The sequence below is a fragment of the Eleginops maclovinus genome, chromosome 2 (assembly GCF_036324505.1).
Source record: "Eleginops maclovinus isolate JMC-PN-2008 ecotype Puerto Natales chromosome 2, JC_Emac_rtc_rv5, whole genome shotgun sequence".
Lineage (NCBI taxonomy): Eukaryota > Metazoa > Chordata > Actinopteri > Perciformes > Eleginopidae > Eleginops > Eleginops maclovinus.
Genome location: NC_086350.1, coordinates 12319097 through 12342195, shown reverse-complemented (window position 1 = coordinate 12342195; position 23099 = coordinate 12319097). Strand labels below are relative to the sequence as shown.

General features: G+C 38.8%; 4 protein-coding genes and 1 long non-coding RNA gene across 5 annotated transcripts; 2 read left to right on the top strand and 3 right to left on the bottom strand.

Annotated features, from left to right (window-relative positions):
• The first annotated feature begins 1016 nt into the window (after positions 1 to 1016).
• On the top strand, positions 1017 to 8860 carry znf592 (zinc finger protein 592). Its single transcript, XM_063911558.1, has 9 exons — positions 1017 to 1235; positions 1685 to 3897; positions 4117 to 4295; positions 4381 to 4554; positions 4642 to 4801; positions 5252 to 5491; positions 6170 to 6285; positions 6388 to 6529; positions 6648 to 8860. The coding sequence occupies exons 2-9, from the start codon at positions 1705 to 1707 to the stop codon at positions 7155 to 7157; spliced, it is 3714 nt and encodes a 1237-aa protein (XP_063767628.1). The 5' UTR covers positions 1017 to 1235; positions 1685 to 1704; the 3' UTR covers positions 7158 to 8860.
• A 1736-nt stretch (positions 8861 to 10596) lies between these two features.
• Positions 10597 to 14253, top strand: kti12 (KTI12 chromatin associated homolog). The gene is made up of 9 exons (XM_063899117.1): positions 10597 to 10825; positions 11377 to 11428; positions 11509 to 11561; positions 11657 to 11712; positions 11823 to 11902; positions 12005 to 12164; positions 12290 to 12352; positions 13140 to 13210; positions 14050 to 14253. Exons 1-9 carry the CDS (start codon positions 10675 to 10677, stop codon positions 14189 to 14191), a joined length of 828 nt encoding a protein of 275 aa, XP_063755187.1. The 5' UTR covers positions 10597 to 10674; the 3' UTR covers positions 14192 to 14253.
• Positions 14254 to 14973: 720 nt separating this feature from the next.
• Positions 14974 to 15449, bottom strand: LOC134875951 (uncharacterized). Its single transcript, XR_010167310.1, has 3 exons — positions 15410 to 15449; positions 15201 to 15315; positions 14974 to 14986 (listed from the first exon to the last, which is right to left on the bottom strand). It is a non-coding gene; the product is annotated as an uncharacterized LOC134875951 (long non-coding RNA).
• Positions 15450 to 16321: 872 nt separating this feature from the next.
• ch25hl1.1 (cholesterol 25-hydroxylase like 1, tandem duplicate 1) lies at positions 16322 to 17823 on the bottom strand. Its single transcript, XM_063898392.1, has one exon. The coding sequence runs from the start codon at positions 17352 to 17354 to the stop codon at positions 16518 to 16520; it is 837 nt and encodes a 278-aa protein (XP_063754462.1). The 5' UTR covers positions 17355 to 17823; the 3' UTR covers positions 16322 to 16517.
• A 213-nt stretch (positions 17824 to 18036) lies between these two features.
• Positions 18037 to 23079, bottom strand: si:dkey-24l11.2 (uncharacterized protein LOC100034462 homolog). Its single transcript, XM_063898390.1, has 12 exons — positions 22890 to 23079; positions 21183 to 21797; positions 20621 to 20680; positions 20463 to 20515; positions 20238 to 20382; positions 19737 to 20113; positions 19409 to 19637; positions 19200 to 19314; positions 18868 to 18985; positions 18660 to 18771; positions 18340 to 18452; positions 18037 to 18213 (listed from the first exon to the last, which is right to left on the bottom strand). The coding sequence occupies exons 2-12, from the start codon at positions 21786 to 21788 to the stop codon at positions 18144 to 18146; spliced, it is 1998 nt and encodes a 665-aa protein (XP_063754460.1). The 5' UTR covers positions 21789 to 21797; positions 22890 to 23079; the 3' UTR covers positions 18037 to 18143.
• Between the last annotated feature and the right edge of the window lie 20 nt (positions 23080 to 23099).

The following is a 23099-nucleotide window of genomic DNA, read 5'->3' as shown; positions in this document are numbered from 1 at the left end:
TAACCCATGTTTTTATTGACACTATTAAATAATTTGCCAGCAGTCAAATAAAGATTAAAGACAAAGACGATTTCGATTTTTCAAAGCTGTGACTAAGAAAACGATTGTTGAAACTATAACCCTCTTTATTCACAGATAAAAACATGAGGATTTATCCATCTTGTACCAGAATTATGATTAATCGTTCTGTTCTACAGACAGTTTTACTTAGTATCAATACTAATTGCCAGGAAAACCTTGGTGTATATTAAAAACAAACAGAGAAACAATAACTGATCTGTCTTTGTGTTGCCATATGAATTACAGCTTATCCATGCGGCTAACAAGAACAAACAGCGGAACAGGTGCTTATAAATAAAACACTGACTGCCAAAGAGGATTGGATAAATGTTCTAATAAAACAAAGGATGCATTGGCTTGATTTATTGTTGAGATAACAGCTGAAATACACGACTGTGTGTGATAGAACCTTTAAATTGAACATAATAGCCTGCAACACTGTCTAAAGAACCTCAGCTAACTTTCACTGTACTTAGGTATTAAGTCAAATGCACTGTGATCATCATGCATACTTTTTCACACAATATTACTGTATTAGTGTTCAGAGAATGTGTCCCTTTGTTTTCCAGTTGGACTTTCACCAGGCATGGTCGGTCTAAATAAAGATGCTTGAGTTGCATATTGGAAAAGATCCAGTCATTTTGGAGCTTTACTTAATGTACTAAAAGCTAACCGTTTTTATCAAATTATCACTGAAAGCAATTTAGGCAAGAAGGACTGGACACTATTGCATAGTTGCAGAAACGCTGGTGGTTAGTTATGGGTTAATAATACATATTAACCAAAGCTTTCAACCTAGGTTGGCCTTTGTATGTTGCAATGGACCCTCCATGGCATGCCAGGGGCACGCATATGTGTCATATCTAATTTTGTGGTGTAACTTTTGCATTACGTACCTCTGTCAACTTACCACATAGTTGCCGATGTTTGTTTTCTGTAACGTTGCATGTAGAAGTAACTTTCCAAGCGCTCCATCCATGGCACCGCCTCTTGACTGTCAGACAGCGTCGAGGGCTGAATCGCCCTGTAGGGGGAAAAGAAAACGAAGTTAACGCTAGTAGCTTGTAGCCTAGCAATGAAACCCTGCAACAGACAAACCTAGCTGGCTTACACCTAGCGTCTACAGTTGACTGGATAAAAGCTACTGGAGATGGTTAACATAACTGGATCAAATGGTAAGCTCATGTGTGCATCAATAAGAGTTTAATAACGTTTGCTAGGCTGAATGCTTTAGCTGGCTGCTAGGCTAGTTTGCTAACCTGCTGTCTTGGCTCCGTTATGTAGCTAGTCGGCTAGTTAGCCGCTTCTACAGCAAAACAACATCAATGTAGTTCTGCCTATTAGGGAGTTGTGACTTGGAATGGCCCTGTAGACTGCAATGCATGTATATTTTGATCATACATGCGTGTGTAAATGTATGCTTTGGTACGAAATAGTATCTGCATGGACCAACATATCTATCACAACCATGCTATCTAAAGCTAACGTTAGCATAGCGGACGTTACCAAGGTGCTAAACTGTTATTATTCAGATTCAGAACAGTCCCATAAGCCTTGTCCGTAGTACACACTTTGCAATTGGAAGAATATATATATAAGTCTAACTCTTTATGTGTTTCTGCAGGTCTATGATACTGTGCAGCCATGGGTGACATGAAAACCCCAGATTTTGATGATCTCCTGGCTGCCTTTGACATCCCAGATGCCACAGGGTTGGACGCTAAAGAGCCCATCCAGGGGAGTCATGAGGAGACAGAGAGTCAGCTGAAACACACAGGAATATGTCTGGATGACAGCTTACTGAGTAACCAAGCTGTCACTACAGCAGATATTCCTGTCGTAAGTGTTATTGTGAAAAACACAAGTCGCCAGGAGTCGCTGGAAGGATTAGAACCATCATTGCAAAATGGATTCAGAGGACACGAGACCGCCATTAACTTTCTTGAGACAAATAACGCTGACTTTTCCAAATCATTTGTCTCTGCTTTGAATGGGGAGACTTCAAGAGAGCTTCTTGGAAAGGCACCTATTCAACAGAAACCTGATGGAACACCAATATTTTCCCAGTCACTTTCTCATTTTAGTCCTATCTCCAGTCCTGAGTCTGAAGACACTCAGTGCAGTAGAAATGAAATGTATCCAAAACAAGACACATCCTGTTTTTCAGAAGCCTCAGTTCTGGTGGAACCTTCAATCCCAGACAATCAAAAAAAGCCGGACCTAAGCTTGTTTGATGACTGTCCAAAGGACTATGATATTGACAAAAACACACGGAGTAGCAGAGAGGAAGGTAGTAGAACTGAGAAGTCCTCTGACACCTGTGTCCTTAACAAAACAGACAAATTACAGAGTACATTTCCCCCACCAAGTGGTGACCAGAACATCACTAAAACCAACTGCAGTTCAGGATCCACAACGGATGTTCCCACTTCTTATCCACATGTCAAATCTCAGACATCGAAAGTGTCCTCTTGCCTTGAGGCTCTGGTGGCTCTAAATAGTAGAAAAGATGCTAGTGAGCAGAATAACCCCAGAGAGTTATCAGCAATTCAGAATGATGGCAAGAAAACCAACCCCACCTTACTTTTATCCCCACAAAGTCCTCTTGAAGCTGTGAAACGGTTAATGAAACCCTCTGATAGTCCTGTAAGCATCTGCAGTGATAGTAGTGGCAAAGCATCCCCTGCAGTGGCCACTGGGTCCCCCCCTGCCATACCCAGGGTCAGAATTAAAACCATTAAAACTACATCTGGGCAGATCAAGCGCACAGTCACTAGTGTGGTGCCTGATTCAGAAACAGATGAAGTTCATTCAGCATATGAATCCTCTCCATCACATAGTATGATGAGTGAAGATTCTTTCTGTAATATGTCTCCCCATCAGTCTCAAGGGGCCTCTAATGATAGTGTTGTAGGAGTGCAAATTAAAGGTACCCCGTCCAGTACATCTTCCCCAAAGGTTTTACGCAACAAATCAGAGGTTAACTCCAGGAAGTCGGGCACAACACAGCGTGCAACAGTATTCCATAATACTAGCAGCACTGTCAAACGATCTGCTGCACATCAGGGGCAGAAAACAAAGAGAGGAGCAGCCACAACGGGCCCTACAACAACTACCAACTACCTTCCCAAAGCAATGCACTTGGCTAGTCTGAACCTTGTCCCTCACAGTGTTGCTGCTTCTGTAGCTGCACGGTCCACCTCTCTTCAGCAAAGCCAACACACACTCTCCCCTACGGTGTACAGCACTGTGCCTCTGGTGCATCAGATCAAAACAGCAAACTCTTATCCTCGCACATCCGGTACCAACACAGCTGCAGGAACCTTAAATAGACTGTTGAACAATGCCAACCCTGTGCCTACATATGTTCCCAACCTGAACCCCCCTCCAGAGAGCAATATCAGCCTTCCACCTCGGGGATACTGCTGCCTTGAGTGCGGGGACTCCTTCGGGGTGGAGAGGAGTCTTGCGTATCATTACAGCAGGAGGAGTGTTCACATTGAAGTCGGATGTACTCACTGTGCAAAGACAATAGTGTTCTTCAACAAGTGTGCCCTGTTGGCACATGCACGGGAGCACAAGAACAACGGCACGGTGATGCAGTGCACGCAGCTCCATATGAAACCCATCGCAGAGGAACACATGTTTGTACCACTGAGTGCTGTGAATGTGGACTCTTACTCTTTACCCTCACCTAAAAACCAACCTGTCCTGCCCCTATATCCAGACAATGTTATTCGCCACAGACTCCGTTGCCTGGAGTGTAACAAGCAGTTATCCGACTACAAAGCATTAGCAGGCCATTACCAGAGGCCGTCTGAGGACGTGGAAGGACTCGTAAGTTGATCTTTATTGAAGGATATTTTTATTATTCTAAAGAAATCTGTGACACTCAAACTGTCTCACTGAAAGATCTCACTGAACCTTGATAATGTTAGTGTTTTAAAAATATAAAATATCACCAGACTTTTATTTTGAATGGCTCTTTTGCTAGTATTTATGTATTTTCCAATGTTTTCATATCTTCTTTGAACTTTTTTTTTTTTCTATGAACAGACGTGTAAGGTTTGCTCAATGTTGTTACCCAACAAGTGCAGCTTCAGAGCACACCAGCGCATTCACGCTCACAAATCGCCTTACTGCTGTCCTGAGTGTGGTGCCCTGAGTCGTTCTGCAGACATACAGAAACATGTCAAGGAAAACTGTCTGCACTACGCTCGCAAGGCTTGGTACAAGTAAGTAGGAAAGCACAAAATGCACGCCTCTTAACATACTTTAAAGTGTTACACAAAAGTTGCATCATGTTTCATTCTCCTTCAGATGTCTTCACTGCGATATGGTTTTCAAGACCCTTCAAGGACAAAAGACTCACATTGAGGAGAAACACTGTGACGTCTTTTACAAATGCTCAATCTGCCCAGTTGCCTTCAAGACGTCTGACGGCTGTGAAGTACATTTAAAAAATAAACACAGTGCAAGCAAAATATCCCCTGTGTAAGTCAACTCCTTATCGCCTGACAGTTAAAAGTTGTAAATCTCCTTTAACTGCTAATTTTAAAAGTTTTTCCCCCTTCTTTGCAGGTTAATTTTTAAGTGCTCATGTGAGACGGTCTTCAAGAAAAAGCAGTTACTAGTTCAGCATTTCCATCAGAATGCCAACAAGCGTGTTACGTGTGTATTCAAGTGTCCAGAATGCAATGCAGTCTTTCCACAAAAGCAGCTGCTAATGCAGCACTTCAAGGTTAGCCCTGATTGTATTTTTTGTTGAGTCATTTTGTATCTTTGTCAGTTTAAAGTCTCTGCAAGTGTTCTTTTTGGAATGTATTTTATTGTGTGTTGAGAGTTTATAACTGTTTCTATGTATTCTAGGTACATAAATGAAACTGGCCACTCTAGCTCTTCTGATTGGTTTTTTGAAACTGTTAAAAAAAGTGAAATTCAAACTGAGCCTTTGGAAGAAGTGTTAAACTTGCTTAACTTCTGTTATGCAATGTTAGATTGTGTCACAAGATTTTGTCTATGAAACCATGCAAATGATGCAGAAAAATCCACATCTGTAATTTCACAGTTCCGGAACACTGTTTAATGTGTGTCCTTAGCCAAACTCTACAAAAACAAGGTTGTGTGTGTGTGTGTGTGGAAATAGTAGTATTGTGTTATAATTTGTTGCCTCGTTTTCTTTGTTTTGCAGGGTGTTCACGTAGGAAACATGACAGAAGAGACAGAGAAGATCAGTAAAAAATCAGACAATCCTGACTGGTCCCAGGATGGTCATTCAGTCCAACAAAAGAAAAGCCACAACCCTGTTAAAAAATCTGAGCAGGACAGGAAGGCTCGAGTGAAGCCCACCGGCTGGACGTGTGGCGAGTGTCTGAAGTGGTTCCCTGAACGAGAATCCTATGTTTCCCACGTGAAGACCAACCACAGAAAGGTGAGGTCTGGTTCCCCGGTGCTGGAAAGTGTGTGTATAAACCACACTTTAATGACTGCAGCATTCACTTATATAATAATTAAAACAGTCTAAAGGTGTTGGCTCAGTCTGCTGCTACTTTAAATGTCTTAAACTGCAACATCACACAGATTTGTGCAGATCAAACTACTGAAAATGGCAGCACTCAGCCTGAGTGAAAATTGAGCATTTGTATGTATTGATGAAATAGAAGTGTTTTCCTCATGTCAAATAATCACTTCCTTGTTCCTTGTCTACCTAAAAATGATTTTACGTTTAACCAGATCAATAGTTTGGGTGGTATTTCCCATTAGTCGACCTAATCTGAAACACTTTGGCAAACCGCCTTCCACTCTGTGACATGAGGAAACGGTTGTGAGGACAGTGAGCACCGGCAGTGTTCGAACTATGCCGAGATTTTCGGGGGGTCCCATTTTTCTCTCGGGGGGGGGGGCGCTTGCGCTTGCTCTTGCGCTTGACTCAGAGCGCGGATCTCGAAAACACTATTTTAGAGACCCCCCAACATTTCCCAAATCATGTTTTCGGGGGGTCTTGTGTCAGTTTCAGGGGGTCTCGGATCCCCCGAGTCCCCCCGTAGTTCGGACACTGAGCACCGGTATTCTTTTGATACCTTTTTATTTGTCCACGTTTTTCCAACAGTCGGTAAAGAAGTATCCATGTCGTCATTGTGAGCAGTCTTTCAACTCTGCAATCAGCTTGAGAAGACATATTCGTGATGACCATGATGGGAAAAAGAAAAAAATGTACACCTGCTGGTAAGATTTTTTATCTGGGAAAATGAACAAATCACAGCCCCAGAGTGATTATTATATGTCCCTGTAAATCATTCAAATCCACTTCCATTTCTTTCATCTTAGGTATTGCACGGATACCAAGACAACATTCACGACGAGTGTGATGTTGAAGAACCACATCAGTCTAATGCATGGAATCAAAAATCCCGATCTCGCCCAAATGCCGAAAACAGTCGCCCAGGAATCAAAAAAGGCTTTGCGCAAGGTAGTTTATCATTTCTCTTTAAATGCTTTTAAACCAATAAAAGCTCTTGCAAATACAAATGTTAGGAATCTTACTGTTCATCAGTTTCTTTTAAAGTGTGTGCTTCTCTGATTTGTAGGGGCTTGTATCAGATACACCTGCGATGGACACACGGGAGGAGGGACAGGATCGCACTTTGACTCCAGAGGCTCCTCCGGCTAAACGTCTGAAAACTCAGTTCCGCTGCTCAAAATGTGGTTTCCTCACAGAAAGCAGTACACAGTTCAAGCAGCATATACCACAGCATAAAACTGATGAAAACACTCCTCAGTGCCTTCACTGTGGTTTGTGTTTCACATCTGTCTTGTCCCTCAACAGACATCTTTTCATTGTACACAAAGTCAAAGATCCCAATGAAGGGAAGAAAGAAGGCGATGAGAACGAGGCGAAGGTGAGGGAGAAGGAGCGGGTTAATAAGCCAGTTAGCTCAGCAGATAGTGAGGAGGTCAATGACTTGTTACCGGAGCTAATTGACCCTGAGCCATCGCAGGCAGGAGAGACGGCAAGTCTGCACTGTGACGAGACCTCGGACTGTAATTTAAAACTTAGCGCTCACTCTCAGACACAAGCAGTCTCTCTCCGGCAGTGAGACCTCTCGAAAGCTGCTTTAATATCTTCAGTTTAACATGAAAGTAACAAGGGTTACTAAATGTTCTGCATGAAAGTTTTGAGCCTTTATTTTTTTTATTTCTCTCAATTTATTCAGAGGCTGTTTGGTATATTTAAGCAAATCCTTTACATTTAATTAAAAAAAACGGTATTTTCTTAAATAAGAAGATAAATTAATGTTAAACTTTTTTATAATTTTTTATTTAACTTTGCATGTTGGGAATATATTCATCTTGCCTTTCAGACACAACTGCACACATATTACAGCTGATGCTTTGTTATTTTTCCTCCAAATGTTGCATCCACCCTGACAGGAGACTCAGGAATGTCTGTTAGTCTTTAGGTTTGGTATCGGTTAATGTAACATTGAAGGCTTTCTGCTTTTGTAATCAATGTTTATTTTAATTGTAATTTTGTCTTAAGTATTTAATGCTACACACTATTGCCTGAATGGGATTCAGGTTGCAGTTTTAATGACACGACTGTTTTGCAATTCATTTGCAGTACAAGGATAGAAATGTATTTCTTACAAAACAGTATGTTTCTGTATTCATTTAAAAGCTGTATTTCCACATTTGTGTTAAACTGTTTTTTGTTGAACTATCCTGTGGTTAAATACATGGGAGATGTTTTGCTACACAAGGCCTTCTGAAATAAGGCCACACGTAGAACAACTTCCATTATTCTAATTACGCATTCTGAAATGCTTTTGTCTTTATGTTTATTGGACATGTTTTACTTGTGACTTCCCAGATGTCCAAGTTTTGGCCTTTTTATTTCATTTTACATTTTAAAAAAATGTCTTTCTTTCTTTATTCTGTATGGGGGGGACATGGAGAGGTATTGGATGTGTGGTGCAGCAGTATTGAAAATACCTCAAATTGCCAGAATTGTATTTTTGTAGGCAAGTGAACAGTCAGTGTAATGTCAAATCAGGGTACATGGTTTCCGATAATTCAGAGCAGGTGTGAAAGTGAAGTTTGGCGGCATATCAGAGATAATGTTTTATAAATCAGGACTTGTCTCATGATAGAAATAAAACAAGTAAGATCAGAGAAAGATGTGGAAACCATGGTAACTTCAGAAGACATATTTCTTAGATCAGCGCTTGTGGGAACGTCTTGTTTTGTAAAGCAGCACCTCTTGTTTTGTATTAAATACGTGACAGTTCCTACCTCCATGGTTAATGGCAGTGATTGTTAAACGATGACAGACTTTGAGTAGGTGCAGGTAATCTAAGTGCAATGTAAAAATGAGTTTATAAAATGTGTACTATCCCACATTATTCAATTTTATGAATTACCTTGGGAATGATATCGAAGCTATATGGTCATATTGACTTAACTGGCAAGTGAACTTTTGTATTTATGTGCTATGTAAGCTTTTCCTTTATCTGTGATTTTAAATCCCTTATTTACCGCACTGCAGCTGTTATACTGCAGAGGCTCAAAGGAATGTCTTGGTTCTTTTGTAATGCTAGTTGAAAGATATTTGTACTTTTGATACTGTGTCCTGCAAGGACTTGTATAAGAAAGTAAACTGTGCACACACAGTAGCCAATGAACCATGTTTTCAAAACATTTCTTAGGCCATTACATCTACTCGGCATGCAGTGGCCTATGTGCCTTTCTGTAACGTTTACGTCAAAGTACTTATACAAATAAATTGGTGCATTTAATTATACATCTGCTCTGTCTTTTGTCTGGCGTTGAAGACTTGCTTCTGTGTTTTAAGTGCTGGATGCTGGAGAGGAAAGTGTTTATTGGTGTTTGGACATGATAATTGGTGGTTTTTCACTAAGGTCACATATTTTACAATCGTCAGAATGACACAAGGCTCCCTAATGTGCATCATTCATCCAATAAGAAGCTGACCACAGCTTGATGACTTCATGCCATTAGAATATTAAGCCCATCCTATCTCAGTATAACTGCCTGGCTCCGAAGTAACAGGAGCAAAAAGATTTTAATTAACCTGCACCAAATTGCAAAGAGCACATTTGAGGAATGACAGGCACCTTAACAAAGATCTGCAGAGCAGGATTCCTGTCTTCTTTCATTCTTATCTCATACCTCGCCATGACATCTTCAATGACTCTTGATTTAACTGAGCTGAGAAATAAAATTTCAAAGATCAAGGTGAATCCAAGAGGGAATCTGTGGGCAACAGGTAAGAGAAGCAAAACCTTTTGGCATTATTTCTTTATTTGTTTTTTGACAGTTTATATTGACATTGATTTTTCTTTTTAGGGCATTTCATGGGCAAGAAAAGTGTTGTGGATAGTTCATTCATGAAGTCTGCGTTTGAAGATGTAAACGTTCCCACTGAAGTCAGAGCTGTTAGTCCTCTGTTCCATGTGGAAGACCTGCAGGCACTGCTCTTTCAGACACTGAAAAGTGACGGACAACGGAAAAAGGCTTTCGACATGTACGTTTATTGTTGTTGTCATTATTTTTGATATTATTGCATACATTTATCAACTGCATTACTGATATTTTCCCCCCCATGTCCATATAGAGGAGGGGATCATGCTTGAAGGACACTTCAAACAACATAAACCACATAAAATCCTACTGATGAAGAGAATAGTTTTGATTTTTTTTTTTTTGGTTTGAAACAAATATTTAAAAAATGTGATTTGTAAAATTGTACAGAACAAGTTGATGCCAAGCCGCACTGCGTTGTACTGTTAATCAGTGATTTATTAGTGCAATTAAATAAACTAATACTGAAAGTCAGACCATGTTGTTGCCATTTTTTGCTCAAATTCACCTTTGTAATTACAATACTCTATTTCATATATTTACAAATAATGTAATGAATATGGTTATTAAATGTATATCAAACAAAACCTTTTCACATGATTAAAATATTTGAGATTGGTCAACTCAGCTAATTGTATTAGCTGTGTGGCACCCCCTGATGGTCGCCCTATAAAACACCTTTAGTAATCATATCCGGGTAAGACTTTGTTTATGTTTTTATTGAAAAGAAAAACTACATAATACCAAGTAATACAATAATTATAACTTAATCATAGACATTATAGATGATTACATTACATTAGATAAATACATTAAATCAAATAAATAATGGTCTCTATTAATAGGTCTAGGACATCAATCACGTTAAGTAGCTTTATTTGTTGTTTTCATTCATGCAGTATTGTTATCTTCCAGTATAATTCCAAATGTTACATCATTTCTTCTAAAATGGGACAGGAATCTTTATTGAATATTTCCAGACATCAGCACTTCCAAACCAGTCCATACACATAAATCAAACTGTGGGCATTCTGAACAGAAAACAGAACAAATAAAGATTATTAACCAACAAAAACAAAACACAGATGCTCAATCGGGAGCTAAAATCGTTAAACAGATGTTTGACTTCAGCTTGTCATCCGAATGTATTGCTATTACATCCGGGTGAAATCCATGCATGGGTCCCATCTTAGGCTAGGCTAGTTTACCTGCTAACTTCTCTCAGTAGTAATTATGCCTCTGATCGTGATGTGTGGGTATCCCTGCAGTGGTAAAACACGAAGGGCGGAGGAGCTGAAGGTGTGTTTTGAGCAGAACACGGACAGAAAGGTGCACATTGTAGGAGACGCAGCACTGGGCGTTGAGAAAAACACAGTTTACGCAGGCAAGTTGAGCTCATGTTAGCTTCATATAGTTCCATAGTTGCTTCTTACGTTCGTTGAGAAATGTTATACATGTTAAATGTTCTATGCACCAAACAGCACATATGTTTCCTGCAGCGTGTTTTATATGTCTTGTACCACGGAGTTTGTCTTGTTTATTAAGGGTTTGCCTAGCATTAATTCATCTCATTATAAGTGAATATCATCACAGTCCTGGGATAGAGGCTCTTGCTAAAAACATACGAGGATGGATAAAAAAAAAGTGTTTATTTACATACTGCCAATAACTATCCCTTGGACATTTGAAACATGCTCAAAAATGAACTGGTTTCAATTTGACAAATGTAAAAATAAACAGCCTGTATTTCTTCTTCCAATATGTTTGGATTATGTACAGTTTGGCACACAACTTCAGATGGGCATGTTTACTTTCTTGTCTTTTTTAAATAATAAACAAGCAGTTAATTGATTAATCAACTACATATTATACATATTTGTTTGTTGCAAATAGCACAAATTATCACAAAAAATAACCGTTTGTAAAATGTTGCAGATTCCCAAAAGGAGAAAAATGTCAGAGCATCTCTGAAAGCTGAAGTAGAGAGGTAGGTTTTTCAGATCTATCTTTAGTTTTTTTGTGTTTAAGCATTGCACACCTTTTAACCTTTATTTACATGTTGTTTAGGAAAGTCAACAAGGGAGACATTGTGATTTTTGATTCCTTAAATTACATAAAAGGTAAATCTAGTTATCAATTGTGTGCTTTGCAGATTCAGTATCAAAACATTATTATTTGTTTATGCTTTTACCATTAAATCTGAACTACCTTGCAGGCTACCGCTATGAACTTTTCTGTCTCATCAAGCATGCACAGACACCACACTGCCTGGTAAGCATACTAAAGAAATAACACCTTTTAAAAAAAACAACATATTTAAACAAGTATGACTGAAACAGTATCCACACATATCAAAAATCATATGCTTTCTTTTGATCAAGGTATACTGTTTGACATCAGATGAAGTGAGCACAACATGGAATACCAAGAGAGATGCTGCTGAGCAGTACACACAGGAAATGTAGGTGAAAACCCCCACACTTACAGGTACTATGCATTTTAGAAAGTTAAACTGTTCATTATTGTTTTTAAATGTGTCTGACATCTGGTGTGTCTTTTGTAGCTTTGATGCATTAGTGCTGAGATTTGAAGCTCCAGACTCCAGAAACCGATGGGACAGTCCTCTCTTTACCATCCTGAAAGAGGACACGATTCCATTTGAAGCCATTTCTGATGCACTTTTCAAAAGAAAAGCACCCCCACCAAACCAGTCCACACAGAGTGTAAGAGACACACATGCTGTTTTTCTTGTTTTTTATTTTCACATGCATACAACATTTCATAGATGAATGCACTGTCATGCTGCCTTTTTGACTGATGGTAATACAGATATTATTTTTCTCTGCAGCAACCATTGTCATCTTCAAACTTCTTGTACGAGCTGGACAAAATCACACAAGAAGTCTTAATGGTATGTCTTCATGTGATCTTTGGGATTTACTGGTCATTTGTTGCTTTACTCCTGGGATATTGTTTTTGCTGGTTCCTAGAACTCTATCATATTTTAGGATCACCAAAGTGGGACTCTCACATAAAAAATAGAACTAACAGACTATGGAGCTTTAGTCAGAGAAAGTACTTGGTTTCATCCTCAATTTAAGAAGCACAACAAATGTTTCCAAATGTACTTCTCTGCAGCTGGGAAGATTTGTCAATAATAGCAAGATCTAAAGATATACTCTTACATTCATCAATCCTGAAAATGTGAGTTCCGGTACTTGTTTTTTCAGTATTATTAACATTTCTGTTATCACCATCTGCAAAATGGTGAATTGGGAAGAAACCATTACTATTATCCGATGCTCATTGACAGATGTCAGAATCTCTGAATACATTCAATCAGCAGTGTGTCCTCCCTCTGTAAACGTGACGTCAAGGATACTTAATTATTGGCAGCTAGTTGTGTGTCCTGTTAAATACCTTTGCTCCCGTAATTATCTTACTATTTAGGTCATGGGGTCTGTCTGCAAGCTGCTGTTAGCTAACTAGAAATCATCTCCTCTGTTCCCTTGATTTGCCATTGAGTAAACCTTTTTGACCCTTTTGCAACATTGCCTGTGAATACAATTAACTTGTCATCACTCCATTTAAATATTAGTGCGCTGATCCTTTATTGCTGATCTACAACTCCCTAAATACCAAGGTAGCTGAATTTGTCAGTAAAACCCTTACTTTGTTTGTAATTTCTTAAATTTCAGGCAATTTTTAACGCCCAGAAGACAAGTGTTCCCGGGGATCTGATTCCTGTTCCAGGAGCTACAGAAAAGATATCCTTTTGATGGACTGCACTTTTATTGCACTTTATTGGGTCTTATCATCCCCTCAAAGCACTTTTATATACTAGAAGTCATTCACACATTCACACCTCATTCATGCAGAGCAGTACCACTTGCTTTAGGGAAGCTAACATTCACACACATACATCAACATGTTGACTGTAAGGGCTGGAATCAAACCCACAACCTTCTGGTTGAAAGACGGCCGCAGAGACTCCCCAGTCACCCTTCTCACCCTTTTAACTCACTTACATGTCAATACTTTTAACACATTAACATGGGATGTCGCAGTAGCAATGACCTTTCACAGCCATAACTGTCTGAAATATGTATATGTGACGCATTTAATGATCTACCTCCTAAGGAATCACATTTCCTCACCAGCAGGAGGCAAAGTACTCCACATTAAATTACTTGTTTGAAGGAGAAGGTAGATCAATGCATGTCCATCAAAGAACCTTAAATGAAGGGCACAGCAGGTAATCACTGTTAAAGGTCTTGCCTGTAATAACACTCTTTGGGATATGTATAAGTGGATTTTTATTGGCAGCTGCTCTGTCGGACCTTTTGAGAAGCAAACCCTTTGATTTTCTCCTTTTTGAAACATGTTGGTCAAGGCAGAAAGGAACTTAAAAGTAAATGAGTTGATTCTCTGGTCAACTTTTATTGACAGGTGCATGATTTGTGTTGACGTCAGTGACATTCAGTACTTTATGTTGTTTGATAGTGTTGTCCTCTGTAAAGCTTTAGATGTGATACTGTGACCTTCTTAAACTTTAGGTAGTTTTTATGTCAACTTACATTCAAATGACCTTAACCTAAAGTTTAACATCGAGCTCACCAGGAACATCAACATGGCAGAGCTGAGGAAATTACGGCGACAGTTCATCAGCTACACCAAGATGCACCCGACAGAGAACTCAGGACACATTTCCAACATGTTTGTGCAGTATTTAAATAAGAGTCTTCACTGACATTTGTATAGCATTGGTTTCTTTCTTTCATTTTCTGGGACAAATAAATATATTTAATAATATTCTCTGCTTGTGTGTTTTTTTTTTTTGTAGCAATGATTCAGTTTAGTTAGATTTATGAGCTCAATTGCAAAATTGACTCCCCCCATTTTTGTAGTGTTCCACTTAGTTTATTTAGTTCATTTTTTGTAATGAATTCCACTTTTAAGTAAAACATTTTTTTTTTTTCCTAATTCCGCTTGGTATTCTGTTTCTAAAAAGCCCCTTATTGCTGTCAGATTTGTAGCATAAGTTCTACTGAGTAAAGCTCTTGGAAAAGATCCCATTCAATGATTGTGTATTATTATGTAAGAAGATTGCGATAGGATCTAGAAACAGAACATGACAGGAAAGCTTTTCCTCCAAGTAGGTTTGTTTTAATGGTAGCTTGTGACTTAAATGCAAATAATGTAAAACCGAGATTGAAAGTACAAAAGTACATTTACTCAAGTACTGTACTGAAGTACAATTTTGAGATACTTGTACTTTACTTGAGTATTTCCATTTTATGCTACTTTGTACATATCCTCTACTACAAATCAACATGAAATTGTGTACTTTTACTCCACTACTTTTATTTAACACCTTTAGTTACTTTAATTTATTTGAATTATTCTACACTTAAATAAGACTAGTTACACCTGGAGTAAATTCACAACCTACCCTGAAGCATACAAAGTAAATCAAATTAGCTGCACATTTACCAGCTGTGATAAATACAGCAATAATTATTATAAACTGTACCAGAACTTGAACCTACACAAAGGGAATTAATAAATATTATATTTGCATTGGTGGTCAGCATAGGTATACATTTCTACATACTGTATGTATAAAGCTCGTAATAAAAGGCTTGCTGGTATCTTGCTTAATATTATGAAAGATTTGTAAGAGAGCCAACTGTGCTATGTTCTTGTTGTAAGATCTTAAACCTTTGCTGATCCCTTTAATAGTGCAGTGGAACACTGACCTGTTTTGTTGACGCGTGGCTGGATATACTGGAATCTTGTGCTCTCTGTCAGAATACTGAGTTTACTGTGGCAGTGTTCACAATTGGACTCCTTTGTTTGACCATAGCAAACATTCTGAATACAGACATTTAAAAACAAAAAAAGCCATTTCAGAGAAGTCATAGCTAATCAAGACATTTTTCACAATGCTCATTTTATGTTCCATCACCTGCACGGGGCCCTCCTGGGAGCAGCTGAGGCATCCCACAATGTGATTTTAAGTAAAACATTATTTTTTTTTCCTAATTCCCCTTGGTATTCTGGTTCTAAAAAGCCCCTTATTGCTGTCAGATTTGTAGCATAAGTTCTACTGATTAAAGCTCTTGGAAAAGATCCCATTCAATGATTGTGTATTATTATATAAGAAGATTGCGATAGGATCTAGAAACAGAATATGACAGGAAAGCTTTTCCTCCAAGTAGGTTTGTTTTAATGGTAGCTTGTGACTTAAATGCAAATAATGTAAAACCGAGATTGAAAGTACAAAAGTACATTTACTCAAGTACTGTACTGAAGTACAATTTTGAGATACTTGTACTTTACTTGAGTATTTCCATTTTATGCTACATTGTACATATCCTCTACTACAAATCAACATTAAATTGTGTACTTTTACTCCACTACTTTTATTTAACACCTTTAGTTACTTTGATTTATTTGAATTATTCTACACTTAAATAAGACTAGTTACACCTGGAGTAAATTCACAACCTACCCTGAAGCATACAAAGTAAATCAAATTAGCTGCACCTTTACCAGCTGTGATAAATACAGCAATAATTATGATCAAAACATAATATATATTATTCTGAAATTGACCAATTTGCATAATGAGTACTTTTACTTTTAGTACTTTAAGTATATTTTGTTGCTAATACTTTTTTACTTTTACTTCAGTAACCTTTTGAATGCAGAATTTTACTTGTAATAGAGCATTCCTTTACTCTGGTAGTTCCTCTTTTACTCAGGGATAAGATCGGATTACTTCTCCCACCACTCTGAAGAACATAACAAATATGATAATGATACATATAATATAATATAAGAGTTTAGTCCATACAACAAGAATAAAAGTGCCAGATTATAAAATACAGATTTTATTGAAAGAATTGCCATACAAAAAGAAACTTTTAAAACAAAGTTTATGTCACATTGCCAAACATGAACACCTGGATTTGCAGCAGCCAAGAGGCAGCAAGCACTATAACATATATAGTCATTAAAAATATAAAACCAGTGATTTTTTCAATGTAACAGTAACCCTTTACATGCGTTATTTACAGAACTTTCGTATAGTCTTTTTTCTTCAAAGCAACAGCAGTGCCAAAGATTATGTCCCAGTGGCTGAAGAAAGGAGCGAAGTTGCTGCTCGGCTTCTGGTGGTGCATGTCGTGAGCCGGTGCACCACCCAGCAGACCGAAAGGCACAAGGTGGTTGAGACTCCATGGCAGGTCATAGCCTATGTGGTCCTCCACAGACATCCAGATACTGAAAACTGTGACAAACCATGCGGTCAATGGGTGGCACTTCAGAAGAATGGGGTCCTGGTTGCTCCAGAGTCCGACAGTAATCAGTTCTGAGGGGCTAAGGTGCTCAGTGGACCATGAGAAAGGTGCTATGTATTCATGGTGGACTGAATGAATCCACCTGTATAGCTGGGGATGCTTGTGATGTAGGAAATGCCAAATGTAGTACTGTGTGTCAAAAAGTAGTAGTATTGCCAGCCCGTCAATGAATACCTCATACAGAGTAGGAGCATCCTGTGGCAGTATTGGTGTAGGCAGTATGAACATGCTAATTATTACAGATGGCAGAACAAAGAATATGTGGTTATACAGCGCTGTCATTAAGCTCTTGACCATCATTCCCACTGTTGGCCGCCTGCCTGGTTGGATCTTATACTGATAGAATAAAGGCACTTTTTCTCCCAAGAGGTCCAATGCAGCAAAAGGTATGCTGAAGATGAAATAGCAAGAGGAGGCAATCAGGACAGGGAAAAAAGGAGAAGAGATGAGAGGCAGATGTCGGACAAGCAAATAATTCCAGAGTGGCTGCAGAACACGGTCGCCCTGATGGGGCTGGAGCAGCAGAGGCAGCTCACTGATGTTCACCATCTCGCTGTGGTACCACTGAAGGCTGCTGATGCCAGTCTCAGGAACAACAGAGTTACTGCCTTTTTATAGGGGAGGTCAACAGAAGGGGATCAGTCAGTTCAGAGCCCCATATCAAAAAGACCTTCACGAGAAGATTAACAAAAGCTCTCAACTGTTAAACCCGTACAAGGTTAAACGCATGGCAGGAAGGAGGACAAAGAATTGTTTAGAAAAAGTAAAAATTTGACCCAATAGTTTTGTTTCTAATCTGACTTGAAGAATAGTGTTGTTTTGTTTTAGACATTACTCAGCATTTTAAAATGAAATGACAAAACAACTGCTAATTTACAGTGTTGGTGAACAAAGGTAATGGTGTGTGTAAACACAGCTAACAAAATTCATTTTACTCCTTGATACCTTTAATGCATCATGAAATGACACAACTCTAATAACTTAAATCAGTGACTACCTCTTTTCTTGCACTTTCTGTCTTCAGCACCAGGAATGAACAACTAGAATTGATCATGAAATCTTTTAATACACTTTGTAATCTGAATAAATTGCCTACAGGCATTTATTTAGTACTTATTGTGTTAATCTGATTATATATGCTATACATAAATGACAGTTAAACTTTGAAAATATTAAGTATATGAGTCCATGCATACGAAGACATTGTCACATTTCTCACAACCACACTGAATGATCATCAACGTGATTTATTGGAAACAATTTGCAACCATTTCATTGAAATCATGCATTAAATAATCATTTTTTCACAAATGAATGCGGAAATGCTCTTCTTCACAACTACTTCTTTGCACTGACAGCTTTCCTAGAAATGGTTTTGTTGGTGTTGGCATATTTATGTCGATCATTTCTGAAAAGAAGAAGAAGAAAAATGAAACCAAATAAAACAGTTAAAACAACCATAACTGTTGAGTTTTTCAGGAACAATGTTAACATCACCGACAATGTGGACCTGAGTGTTTGTAGATAGATGTACCTGCTCATTTTAACTTTGCTTCTGCAGCCCAGTCCTCCCTCCCAGTGGCTTGTGCGCGCCCCTCTCGTCATCATGCTGCCACAGCTGCTGCACGGCTTTCCATTGCCGTAAGGCTACAACCGACAAATGACGTCTAATTTAATTTAATTCAGAGCCTTATACATTCATTTTCAAGACACTGACTATTATGCTGATTTCCAGTGATGCCTTCAAAGTTGGTGACCTAGGATATTAGATTTGGCTGTATTCTTGTCAGTGAACTGAGTCTAGCAGGAAATTCAGTAATTTCCCTCATCTGTTCTTAGATGTTTATACGTCACCTGTTCTTTGGCACAGTAGCCACAGATCATTCTGGTGGCTAGTTCCATAGGGTGGTCTTGGTCTTGATCATGGCACACATCACAGGGGTAAGCACGTCCGCAGCATGGAAACCTTAGTGAACAGTTAGTGGCAAAAAGCTTTCAACATACTATGCATTTCTTTTTTTGCTTTGATGTGAAATGTGATAGATCACAGTAAGGAGGATACCTTAGCCAGCGATGGCTCTGTTTGTAATGTTTGCATGATCCTTTTTCTGGCAGCGGCTTCCCTTTCTGCACAGCAGGGTCTCTGATCATCTTATTATAAACTGCACCAGAACTTGAACCTACACAAAGGGAATTAATAAACATTATATTTGCATTGGTGGTCAGCATAGGTATACATTTCTACATACTGTATGTATAAAGCTCGTAATAAAAGGTTTGCTGGTATCTTGCTTAATATTATGAAAGATTTGTAAGAGAGCCAACTGTGCTATGTTCTTGTTGTAAGATCTTAAACCTTTGCTGATCCCTTTAATAGTGCAGTGGAACACTGACCTGTTTTGTTGACGCGTGGCTGGATATACTGGAATCTTGTGCTCTCTGTCAGAATACTGAGTTTACTGTGGCAGTGTTCACAATTGGACTCCTTTGTTTGACCATAGCAAACATTCTGAATACAGACATTTAAAAACAAAAAAAGCCATTTCAGAGAAGTCATAGCTAATCAAGACATTTTTCACAATGCTCATTTTATGTTCCATCACCTGCACGGGGCCCTCCTGGGAGCAGCTGAGGCATCCCACAATGAGATCACAGTCCTGTAGCACGAGGTCCACAGGTGCAGCATTGTGGAGGTCCAGGTATCCCAGGACATCGCTGTAATGGTGCAGCATGCAGGGTCTGAATGCAGCATTGATGCTTGCACTGCACTTTTCACACTGAGCAGTGCAGGGTGTCCTTCCAGTCAGGGTCAGGTCTGCAGTCACCTTACACCTGCAGACAATACACACACAGTCAGCTATCAGTTGTGTGTTATTCTCATTAAAGAAATCATTTGTAATATGGATGTGACATTCAGCTCTTTGTTCTTGCCTGTTACATTGAAGACAAACAGTGATTTGATGGGCCACTACGGTGGCTGTGTTCTCGCCCAGCATCAGTCCCAGCAGCTTCACCTCTGTGCCTCTGCGGGGATCACTGATCTTAATGTTCTCCACCAGACACCCGGCTTCCTCTTCCTCTTGCTGCTGCTCTTTATCACAACCTGAACCCTCCTGCTGCACCAACTTCTGTCCCTCCCCATTCCTCTCCCCTTCTGTGTATTCCAATTTTCCTTCATCACTGACATCCTCATCTGCAGCAGCAGTGTCAGATGAATTGTTCCCAGATCCTTCACACACTGTTGCCTGGAGCTCCTGGTACGATATGAACTGCAATCCAGCTTTTTCTAAATCAACGTCTTTTTTCAACTGCCAAAACATCCAAGAAAATGCATTACAGACAGAAAATAGTTATCTACAGGTTATTTGGGTGGATTTAAAAAGGGAAAAGACAACATTTACAATCTCCTATTAATGCAGGGTGCAGTCTCACCTGCCGGGCTCCCTCAGTGAACAATCTCTCCAAACTACGATCCAGCCAGCGAAGAAAAGGCCTGAAGAGCAGCTCTACCTTTCCCATCAGCTGGTTGGTTGCATGCTTAGCTTGAAGCCACTGCAGAGATGCTTCCTGTACATGCCTATGTAGACAAGGATGTATACATGTCAACACTAATCCCTATGTATGTTAAATGTTTAAAACAAACTGTACATGCTGTACCTTGCCATGATTTGGGGCAGCTCTTGGTCCAACGGTATGTCCAATGTGAAAATCTAAGAAATTGTATCAAAACGATGAGGACGTGTTCTATCATTTCAACCATTATCAGTATAGTACATTACAAAATACGTAGTGTAAAAGTAGGCAGTGGTCTTTACCTCCTGGGGGTAACTTTCTGGGAAGCTGACCATGATGTCGACTGCTTTCAGATCAAAAGGCTATAAATCAAACAAAGAGTTAATACATTAAATAATAATGTTATTAATCGTTTTCATTTATATATTTTATGTTTAATGTATAATTGTTATCAGTGGCTTAGAAACATCATAAGATAATAGTGGAAAGGCAAATAAATCTTTCAAAATTATTTATTTTTAAATGGGTTCTAACTGTTTAATCAGTGATTTACTTAATAGGCCTAATTCAATCTCACTTGTGCAGCTTAATTGATAGAAACGACATGTCATTCTGTGTGTATTGCGGATTATACTTGCTAAGTTAAGTAGCGATGTTACAGCCTAGCAGCAATGCTTCTTGCTTGACATGGTGTTCATGCAGAGGATTTAAAATTGTTTTTCTAAATACATTCTCCCTCACAAGATGTTTTGTTCAACTATTTCAAACTGAGCTGTAGTGATTTATAGAGGTAACATGTAGTTGGGGTGTTTGCTCTAAGCTTTCAGGGGAGAGAGGAGAAAGTAGGTGAAAGAAAAAGCTTACCCAGTCTGGATCAGTGGCCTCTATTGTAGCCCTGTAGTAGGTAAGCTTGCCATCACTTCGTTCCTGAATAATCAGCTGGTCTTTGGGAAATCGCTTCTTTAACTGATTGATCTCTGTGTCTCGTAGCTGCATGGTCACTTCCTCTGTAAGGTCACAAAGCTTGACCTCCTGGAGAATGCCTGGACGGGGTACGGGTGGCATCCTCTGCACAGGTCTTGGGTAATTGCGAGGAACAGGCTGGTCATCCACTTGAGTAAACTGCGGGGGATGCCAGAAGCGACATCTGTCTTCCATGCTGCAGTGGCCTGAGATAAAGTAGCGACAGGGACGGCGAGCAGAGGCCGGACCAACCCTGGAGTTAGCAGTTGGAGCAGGCCTGTGCCCCGAATGTCCTCCAGGGACATCTGAGTTTAGAGACGTGACATCTGACTGGCTGGGTGTCCGGACGGTTTTCTTCTCATGAGCTTTGACATCCTCTCTTATGTGTTGGAATCTGCATTTCTTCCCATAACTGCATTGTCTTCCTTGAGAAAAGAAGCGACAGACCTGCTGTGTTTGAAGCGCAGGCCCTGAATCACCCAGATCTTCCTCACCATTCTCCTTCATTGTTATCGCCTGTGAATACATACACAAACACAGATTATCACATGTTTCTACTTCTTCAAATGTAAACACTACATACAAATATAGGTTATGGATTTGGATTCACTAGGTCTTAATATCATGGAACTAATTGAAAAAAAGTTACACTTTCCAATAGATCTCAATTTTCATTAAAATATCTGTAGAAATAGAAAAAGCACCAAAATTAAGAAAAAAAAGTAGGTGTGTCTTTCTTGTCCAGTGTAGTAATACAATTCTGCATTGACTTGGAGGGACTGTGTCTTTTTACATGAATGTTATTGAAAAACCTCCTCAAAAAGAAAATGCCGAATCCTAATCATGAATATTAAAATAAAGAAAAGAAGCGAAAAAATCCAAGAAAAAGAGTTGTGTCCTACTTGTCCAGTGTAGTAATACAATTCAGGATTGTTAAGGTCACATGATTCAAAAGCAAAACATTGCTTTTAAGAAAAAATAAAGAAAAGCAATTAAAACCAAGACACACTTCACTGTACTCCATTGACTCTACTGTTATAATCGATTTAAATTCAACCCTTTTCACTGGGTCACGTGACTTGGAAGCTATTGTCAATAACTGAAATGATTTTTTATTCACGCACTTTGAGTACAATCAATTCATTACAAATCACTAATCAAAAGAGATTTGCCATAATACCAATCCATTACACAAGTTTAAAGCATGGTTTTCACTGATATGGGCAAGTTAGCATGGAGGTATTTAAAATAACATTAATGTGTGGCATTCAAACAGTAACTTATGGACAATCTCTAAGTTAATGTTGTATAATATATATAAAGCTAGAATTGCAGTGGCGTTTTAAATTGTGTTTAAGTACTCTCATAACAACATATGACAAGGATTTAGGCATTCTCTTTGAATGTTTAAAATAGCTTAGCTAGCAAAACCTTAACTAGAGTTGATAAGGGGAACTGTTTTGCCAGTGTTATTCACTTTATTCAGATCAAATAAGTAATTAATGGAAGGTAAAATGACCTAAAATACACCAGAGGATATGCATTTACGTTTATTCCATTAAATCATTAGACCAAATGTTAACAAAATACTGTTTAAAGTCGCCTTACCTGCTAACTGTCAAATGATTGTACCGTTACGTGATACAGGAAGTTGTTAACGTAATTACGTCATTGATGTGTAAAGAGAACGTGCAACAAACATTTCTCCAAATCGATTTGGGATACAATTTGCTCGTTGATATCTAAAATAGCCAATTATATGTAAAGGTTATGAAAATATTTGTTTACAAGCTCCCCGGAAATGTCCTCTGTTTAAGT